General features: G+C 39.6%; 1 protein-coding gene across 3 annotated transcripts; it reads left to right on the top strand.

Moving 5' to 3' along the window:
• Positions 1 to 384: 384 nt before the first annotated feature.
• Positions 385 to 9,130, top strand: skor1b (SKI family transcriptional corepressor 1b). 3 transcript variants are annotated; one of them, XM_074678496.1, is made up of 8 exons: positions 385 to 1,511; positions 1,937 to 3,687; positions 4,163 to 4,256; positions 4,343 to 4,447; positions 4,560 to 4,619; positions 5,025 to 5,099; positions 7,771 to 7,845; positions 8,421 to 9,130. In XM_074678496.1, the coding sequence occupies exons 2-8, from the start codon at positions 1,954 to 1,956 to the stop codon at positions 8,516 to 8,518; spliced, it is 2,241 nt and encodes a 746-aa protein (XP_074534597.1). In that variant the 5' UTR covers positions 385 to 1,511; positions 1,937 to 1,953; the 3' UTR covers positions 8,519 to 9,130. The 3 variants fall into 3 exon arrangements, with proteins under 3 accessions (XP_074534597.1, XP_074534596.1, XP_074534595.1); XM_074678495.1 differs by lacking the exon at positions 385 to 1,511 and having other exon boundaries at positions 1,539 to 3,687; positions 8,424 to 9,130; XM_074678494.1 differs by lacking the exon at positions 385 to 1,511 and having other exon boundaries at positions 1,539 to 3,687.
• Positions 9,131 to 9,685: the final 555 nt, after the last annotated feature.

Below are 9,685 nucleotides of genomic sequence, written 5' to 3'. Positions count from 1 at the left end.
GTGTGTTGTTTAGATGTCAATAAGGCATAATAAAGTACTTACTTTTGATTAAGATGACAATGGAGGCAGGATAGTCTATACGAATTCAGTCAAGATAGTCTTTGTAAGGAGAAGGAGGGAGCACCGTCTATTCACTGAAGTCAGCTATCAAACAAATGATGTGTCCATGGTCAGATCTTGTTTTTTTACTGCATGCTTTAGACGTGAAAAACTTTAAAACCAAACTGACACTGGATAACTGGTTGTAAAGAACTGTGTAAAATTAAAAATGAAAATTGCGATTTAAGTCCAACTTATTGAGAGGTTTCCAATTTATATTTTTTTTTAAAAAGAAGACAAATGAGGAAAAACCTTTTTTTAAGCATTATAAGTTGCGTTTGATGACTGTAGATTGATCATTGTTCCAGTAAACAAGAAGTGTGTTTTTTATTATTCTGAAAGCAGTCACCGAGTAAATGTGGCCAACTATGTCTAAATGATCTACGCCTCATCTATGAAGCGAGTAAAAAACCGTCATTATCGCCACTAGAGTCAACAGGACCAGGACTGTTTCCTGTTACCGTCATCAATACTACATCAGCTGCTTGCGCCGCGCGTGCTGTGAAGCTTTACTGACTTTAAAAACTCAAAGGGCCGTCGTTTGCAGCGCGAGGCTGTCCGTATTGTTGCCCTGTCTGGTCTGTCTTTTTTTTTTTTACATTATGTGGTGAGAAAAACACACCATGCGTGGATCACAGAGTGACCTTTCGAGCAGCTGGTTACTGTCAATACGCGTGTAGGCGAGCTCGAGCTTGTAAACGATGAATCCGTGGGAACCGCGCACGTGTTGAAGGCCTGCGCGCGCTATTCATCAGCGGGCCCTGATTCCTTGCGTACAACAATGCATCTCTGCATGGGTCCCTGCTGTTTCGAGCCAAATCCCACTGCAGCCTCCTCCACGCAAAATGTCAATAACACTGCGTTTTTTTCCAGCAGGCGGAAAAAGATTAATTAAATGGCAGACATAAACGCTGCAGAGAAATTTAACATGAATTTAAGATGTTTATGTGGACTTTGTTTTTCAACCTATGTATGTTGTATTTAACATGAAATTAAGATTTTAATGTGTTTGGTCTGACCTCTTCCGTGGAAAAACTTTATGAATGTGCGTGCACCTTCAGACTACAGGACCACACATACATACCATGTTCATTGGTCATGAATCTATGCTCAATGCACACTGCCAGTGTGAGTGGGAGTGCCTCGACATAAGTTTTGCCGTCACTTGATTGCTGCCGGTGTCGTAGAGGGAGAGGGCTGTACTACAGTCTGCTGCCATGTGGAGTGTGCTGCCGCTGCACGCGCTACACAATCCGCGCACACCGAGAGAGGAGGCTGCACGGACTGCTGCGTCCCGCTCCTGACGCAAACATCTTTACATCCTTTGGCACAGAGCTGACTTCTGCTTGCTCACACTCTACTTTATCACAGCTTTCTCGTTCTCACGGAGGGGAGCTGCGCGGACATTAAAGGTGAGTTTGGAAACTGGTTTTGACAGACTGAGTCTTCGCGGTTTGCTACTTCAGGTGGTCTTTAAAAAGGTTTTCTAAGCGGAATTGTTACATTTAGATTGAGAGCCTGCAAACAGAAACGTTTTCAACAAAAATGACCCAAGTTACAGCACAATACAGCTAATTTAATATTGAGTTGTCAATGCTATAAAACCTCCAATTTTGTCTATCATTTATTCCACAGCTTTGTAGGTCTCTGTGTTATCATGCAGAGCTAGCCCCAAGGAGTTATAAAAAAAATGAATTAATGGATGTTTTCTATATTTCTCAGATTAAATTGACTTTGAAAGTGGACTTGGGGAGTATTCTAAATCTCCAGTTTCTTCAATTGTTTTTCACAAGAAAATAAACATTTTTTTTTTTAATGGCAACCCTCCTTTTTGCAGCTTCCAGGCCTCCAAGGATGGACTCCATACCTGCAGGACGCGACTCCAGTTCTTCGCCAGGCTCCAAACAGGAACTTTCTTACCCCAGCACCAAGAACCTGAAGCCCAACCAGGTGGGAGAGACGGTGCTGTACGGAATACCCATCGTGTCTTTGGTGATAGACGGCCAAGAGAGACTTTGCCTTGCACAGATATCCAACACACTGTTAAAGAATTACAGCTATAACGAGATCCACAACCGGCGCGTGGCCCTGGGGATCACGTGCGTGCAGTGCACACCTGTCCAGCTGGAGATTCTGCGAAGAGCCGGGGCGATGCCCATCTCTTCCCGGCGCTGCGGGATGATCACTAAACGCGAGGCCGAGAGACTCTGTAAGTCCTTCCTTGGATCCCATTCACCTCCAAAACTTCCAGAAAATTTTGCCTTTGATGTGTCCCACGAATGCGCGTGGGGAAGCAGGGGCAACTTCATCCCGGCCAGGTACAACAGCTCCAGGGCCAAGTGCATCAAGTGCTCCTACTGCAACATGTACTTTTCTCCAAATAAATTCATTTTTCACTCGCACCGCACGCCAGAGTCCAAGTACACGCAACCAGATGCAGCTAATTTTAATTCTTGGAGAAGGCATCTGAAATTATCAGATAAAGGCAGTTCAACTGATATTTTACACGCGTGGGAAGATGTAAAAGCCATGTTCAATGGAGGGAGTCGGAAGAGGACCCTGCCAGGGAGTGGGTCGTGCTCCAGCTCTTCGTTAAAACCACAAGGACCAAACCGTCCCCGAGAACCACCGGAGATACCCACTAAAGTCCTCAGCTGCGAAGAAACCCGGGGCAGCATGCCGAGCGCGCGCAGCTACCCGGTCATACCCGTGCCCAGTAAAGGTTTCGGGATGCTGCAGAAAATCCCTCCACCACTTTTCCCCCATCCTTACGGCTTCCCAGCTTTCAGCCTGTGCCAGAAGAAAGACGGAAGTATGATGGGGGAGCAGAGCGAAGCGGGCCTGCCGGGTGTGCTGTGGCCTGGTACCAAGGACAGCGCCTATCACTCCTTCCCGATGTTCTGGCCCGCGGCAGGCGCCCTGCCCATTCCCCCGTACCCCCAAAACCAGCACAAACCCCCAACCGAGCTACTGTGCCCCCCCAGACAGGCTGACATAGACATATCCGAGCACAGCGACCGCAGCACTAACACCTCAAAGGACAGTCTGGTGGAGAACGAGCGCTGCTCCAGTACACAATCCACGCGGAATGAAGACGATAAGTCCGGGGATGAAGCGAGGCCGCTGGAGGGGATGATGGCCCACGCGCCCCGGAAGATCAGCTACGTGTCCGCGTTCAGGCCTGTGATCAAAGACGCGGACTGTATCGCCAAGCTGTACGGAAACAGAGGCGCTTATATCGGCTCTCGCACCGGCTACTTGTCACCTGACTTTCTAAGTGAGAGCTCGAGCTACCGGTCCATGTCCCCATGCGTGGACAGCGAGGGGGAACCGGACGTGGACGTGGAGACGAATAAAACAGCAGAGGAAGAGGAGGAGGAGGAGGACTCCCGGCCTCTGTCCTCGGTGTGTCCACGAAGTCCCCTCAGCCTGGCTCATAGTGTTTCTCCAAACGGGTCAGAGTCGACGGGGCAGCACGAGGGCAGCGTGGTGGAGTCCCAACAAATAAGCGTGCACGTGGGCCAGTCGTCTGACAGGGAGCCACACAAGCAGCTGACAGAGAGCCACATTGCTGCGACTTTCTCTGAAGTGAGTGACTTCTGACGAAGACACGGGACTGCTGTAATATTGATATTTTCTTCATGCTCTGTGCATGTAGTTTTTTTTTTTTTTTTTTTTTCGCTTTGTTCGTATAGACAATAATACATAATAAAATACGTACAATATGTAAGGCTGTTTAAATATAAATTTTGGAGACCCAATAGATGAAATACACCTGAGGGGGTGAAAGGGACTCAAAAGGGGCTATTTACATAAAATGACTCATGTAAGTTCTGACAGCTAAAAAGGCCTGTTGTGGGGGAATCTGTCCTTTATCTCTGTTCCACGTCAACAGGAAACAGCATGTCCAAAAAGCTTACCTTGAATAAAAATACATTCTCTTACATTTCAAGTTCATTTGAAGTTGTTGATTGTGTTTGATTTTATTCGTTTTTTATTATTTTATTTTAAAATCCACTATTTTGTCGGGTCTGACTGAAGGGATGATTGTTTTGTTCTGCAGGTGTTCACACCGGAGAGAGTTGAGCTGCAACAAAGGAGCAGCCCGTATCAGTTCAGACCTGCACATTATCACGCCGGAGTGCTTACAACACATGGTTAGACTTCCCCCCCACTTTGCGAAATATTTAGCTTCTTTTTAAATATGAGTGAAAAAAATAACATTGATCAATCTTGTCTTAAGATGAGAGTTCGAGTAAAGAGGAGCCGTCTTCCACTGTTGAAGAGATCGAAACCAAATCATTTCATGAACAAAGCAGCGAGGAGAGCCAGCGCGACGCAGAGGAGGGTGAGTAACACCGAGCTCTTCATCTTATTGTTTGTTTTGAGCTCTGTTCCGAGAGACTCTCGCCTATTTTTTAAGCACAAAGATTGTAAAACACTTTATTGCTTGTATTTAGGTAAGGACGCCCAGGCCAGAGCTCAGCCAGCACAAAGAGCCATGGAAAGTCTGGCAAAAGGTAAATGTTGTTTTACTGTTCAAATAAGTTTTTGGGTTGACAAAACATTACCATGATTCATGTTATTATTTTCAATTCAATTAAAGCATAAGGGTTGATACTTTTTTTTCTTAATGAAATTGCATTGTCTGCTGACCTTAACGTTGTGGGAGTTTTGTTCTTAGCTACATTTTTCAATTATATAGGCTACCTTTTTATTTTATTCTACTTTTTTTCTTGACTGGGGGCATTTTTTCTTTCTTTAGGCCCACATAGACCTGCTCTGAGTTGTCAGGGTAAATTATGATGAGGATGATGTCCTCCTCACTGTCATTAAAAATAGAAAGTTGTCCCAGGTGGCAGTTCTTAAAAAAAGCCCTTCCCTGTCCTCCTCAAACCTCCTCTTCTGTCTCTGCCTGCTTTCAGAGGACCTACAGAAGCAGCTGTTAGAGCAGGTTGAGCTGAGGAAAAAGCTGGAACGTGAATTTCAGCACCTGAAAGGTAAACTCAAAACTGCAACAGTGCTTTCCTTTCTAAACCTCTGTCAAGTCCAGTGCTTCTGTTTGTGATTCAGGGCCCATTACCAAATCCACCACAAACAGTCGTAGTTGAGGCTCATGGAACACGTGATTTTTCAACTGCTGATTTAAGAGTTATTGTTTTCAAACAAATGATTTTTTAAACACTACAGCTTAACAAACATTTCTTAAATGCTCACGCCAAAAGTGTATACACAAAACTTACATTAGAGCTGAGCAAAATGTATTTTTCCTCATTTATATCCATCAGGCAGAGAGTTGTCATTTTCAAACAGCGGCACAAGAAAAGTATTTTGGAAAGTTTTCAGATGTACCCCCGCAAAAAACAGACACTTTTATCTGAAGCTGTACCCATGCACAGATAAACACTCTTCTTGACCTGCTCAGTTGCTGTTGTATTTCATGTAAATGTGTACATTTAAGATGGTTATCAGGACAAAGAAAAAACACTAAGACTGAATCTTCAACACCCTTCACCTCTCTTTTCAATGACAGAAGTGACTAACCCCCTCCTTTTTTGTTGACAGCCAGCCTGATTTCTTTAAAAGGTGTCTCATGCGTCCGTACAATGGATGAGCTGAACCACTGCAGAGAAGCAACACTTAGTACACTAAATGAATAAATAAATAAATAAATAAATAAATAAATTAATTAATTAATTAATTAATTAATTAATAAATTAATAAATTAAATAAAAACAATATATCAAGCTGTGACCACATTCATCTCTGCAAAACTCAGAAATCAAGAGTGGGGACACAATAGATGGTTTCATGTTGTAAAAAGTGAATAAAAAGGTTTTAAAATTATTTAGCTAAAAAAAATAGATACAGTCATTGGATTATGGTTACACATAATCCTGGTTATTCCTCATTAATTTGTGTAATAAACTAAGATGTATCCTGAATAAGTGATAGTTACCAGGTTCTGATTATTGATATTTCAACCTCCAAAAGAAAAATCTTGATCAGGATTTGTAAAATTGTAATAACAGCGTTTATTTATTTGATTTATTTATTTATTTTTTAATTCAATTCAATTTTATTTCATTTTAATGACGCTTCTATAAACCATATAGCACAAAGTAGTTCCGGGCCATTTATTAAGAACCATACAGTCAAAGTTAAGTGTGCACTAACACAACATAGTCTTTTCATTTTGTTATAATAATAATACTAATGATGATAATAATAATAATAATAATAATAATAATAATAATAATAATAATAATAATAATAATAATAATAATAATTATTATTATTATTATTATTATTATTATTATTATTGTTGTTGTTGTTGTTGTTGTTGTTGTTGTTGTTGTTGTTGTTGTTATCATTACATTATTACCATCCTCTGGATTAGGTTTGTTGTCCTTGTTTCACATTCAAGCTATTTTACTCTGGGTGTCCTTGCTACTAATGTGCAAACATTAAAACTATGTATTACGTAGATATATGTATGCCAACATTAGAATTAAAAAAAAACAGACATATACAGACTTGTAAGGGTCTGTAGCGCTTAGATTGCAAAGGATGCAAGGTAAACATAAGTTAATTATTCAAGGGAAGGGTATTAACTTCGAAACATTGTTTATTTTTCATGTATTATCATCCAAGCAGCAGAGTGTATAGACATATGAAAATGAAACAGATGAAAAAATATGTAATGTTTTTTAATAGGAATGGTGGGTGTTGTAATGCAGGTCTTTGGCTGTCATTTAAAAAATACAGTTTTAACCTGGAAACTGAATAACATTATCTTAGCTGTATGTTCCCTTGTGTGTGTGTCTTCATTATCACTGTTTGGAGCCAATGATTTAGACAACATAAATGTTAAAACATATGTTGATTCAATTTCGGAAGTTCTGATTTTTCTTATCCAATTAAGCTGAAAATGACTCAACTAAATTTATTCCAGTTTTTTCTCCTTGCTGATTTATCCAGCCAAGAATGTATAAAGGGCTAAAGTCACATCTTTATCTGAAGAAATAAAAAGTATTTGAATGAACAATGTGATTGGAACATTGACAACAGTTTTAAAAATGAAAATATTCATCACGTTTACAGAAAACTGAGTTTTGATCATTTTTACTCATTTTTTGTGTTATATGTCAAACCAACCTATGGGATCTTATTCTCTGTGGGTTTTTATTTATTTATTTGGATACGTTTGGAGATTTTCGCCTGGAATGTTCTTAAATATATAAAATCTTTATCTAAGTTGTACAAGTTAGATCAAAGTATTTCCACAGTACTGAATAACAGAGTGTTTGTTAAATGTAGAATTTGAGCATCGTGGTCCTCGGGTTCTTTAGCTTTATCTTGACAGCGGCGACCCCTAGAGGATGATTGCGCCTCAAGCCAATTTTATTTCATTTCTTTAGTGAACGATGTTTTAAACCCTTTAAAATACTTTTGGGGAAGACTCCAACGGTTTATATTCTTAATTATTATTTTTTTTAGTGAATAGGCGCCCTCTGATAGAGCCAGCTGTCCTCTTAGCTAATCCCTGGTTTTTGTTGACTGCTGCGTGTTTATGCAGCGGTAGTGTGATTTTTATTTATCTATTTATTTATTTATTTATTTATTTTAACTATGACAATTTAAATTCCCTTTTTGACCTTTGTTCCTCAGATAATTTCCAGGATCAGATGAAGAGGGAGCTGTCCTACAGGGAGGAGATGGTTCAGCAGCTCCACATCGTCAGAGGTGAGAGCAATAAAGCAGAGGGAAACAGGCGCTTTCACTGTGGATTTATACATTCACTGAAGTGGCCTATTGATGACCATCTGAGTTCAAAATCGTCTGTAAATACGCAGTGTAAAAATATGACCTATAAAACTTAGGACTTAGCACTTGGGAGTGAACTTATAGGCTTAGTTTTCTTTAGATCAATACAGGTATCGATTTCCGTATTTTAATAAATGTATGCCTTCAACAACCAAGTTTTGGTTACAAATAAAAAAAGTTAACTTTTCGTGGAGGATTAAATTGTTTTCCAATGTTAAGTGTGTATCGCCTCCCAATGTCTTGTTTATCCAGGTAGCCTACTTTACGCACCGTACTGATACGTAATTTTCTAATGCTAAAAATGTGGGCTACTTGTTCGTCAAATATGGGTGTTGGCAATAAACGTTTTTTGGAAACTCCAAGTGTTACTAAAAACTAGACATTTTTTAAAAGGATGACCCAGAATTATTGTAGCAGAATTTTTTTTTTTTAATTAACCAGATCAGATAATTCAATGTTGGTACACTATTGATGTCGTATCTCCTTCCCCTCAGAAGCTCACGACGCTTTACACCACTTCTCGTGTAAGATGTTGACTCCTCGCCACTGCAGCGGATCCTGTTCCTTCAAATCTCCTCTGCTCCCACCCTGATCACATCCTGTTTGTTAGTACCATTACAGACTCATCTGTACATCTGCAGCTTCTGTCAGCCTACAAAAAAAGAACGGATGAAAGCAGACTAAATTATAATTACTTGTACATTTTTAAAATGTGTATCTCCACACTCAGCATTTATTTAACTATTGCAAACTGTGAAATTGGTTTTACCGAAATAATAACCTACTATTGATGATATTTATTATTAATGGCAAAGTGCAATGACAATGTAATTATTCTGTAATAGGTCTTATTTTTCTTTTTGATGTTTTTTTTTCTTCTTTTGGTCAATAATAGCTTCTCTGACTAGCCAATTCGTTGCTCATAATCCTTTCAGTAACATGTTTTAGCCTACTACTTTTGCTGTGTTTTGTGTCTTTGCAGGCCATTATAGCTCACTTTGGATGTGCTCTTTAAACAGGTGATTGGATTTACATAAAAGGCTTGTGCATTGAATTAGACCAATAATAACACACATTTCTGTGTGCTTCTGGAGACTTTAACAACACGGAAGTTAGTAGGCTAAAAGTACACCCAAGACTTTGTAATATAGAGACATGTTCTATTAAGAATAACCTATTTGTTCATGTAATATTTGTTTTCATCACTGGCAAATAAAACATTTTATCAAAACAATCGTTATTCTTGTTACAAGTTCTTCATTCAAGCCCCTGTAACGACGTGTTCAGTATCTCTTTTGAACAGTTGAACATCGACAGCGTTGACAGGAAACTTAATCTAACCCCCGTTCATCATGTACGACCACACGACCCCTACGACAAAAGCACATTGAACTAACGTGAATACTTTACGTCACTGTCACAACAATATCACCCTGTGTAACCTTAAAGGGGAAGTGCAATATATGAAATAACGGTCTTCCAACCTGTATTGAAGAATTTACAGGGGGAAAAAAAACTACATTATGACTATTTGGTGCCATTTAAAATAACTGACGTCAAGATAAATCTAATTTTACACCATCATCCCCAAAAGATTATCACCTATCACATATGCGTGCATATAGTCAATATTATATCCTAATTTTAATCAGAACAATTTTCATAAAAGAGTATTACACCATACAAAACAAGCCCAATAATGAAAAGTTTTGATGTTACATACTAAAGCAATTGTTCTATTTATTCATTTACTTATTTT

The sequence above is a fragment of the Halichoeres trimaculatus genome, unplaced genomic scaffold, assembly GCF_033239565.1.
Source record: "Halichoeres trimaculatus isolate MK-OKI-2021-1 unplaced genomic scaffold, fHalTri1.1 fHalTri1_scaffold_10, whole genome shotgun sequence".
In the NCBI taxonomy this organism is placed as follows: Eukaryota; Metazoa; Chordata; class Actinopteri; order Labriformes; family Labridae; genus Halichoeres; species Halichoeres trimaculatus.
This window is presented reverse-complemented; position numbering and strand designations above follow the sequence as displayed.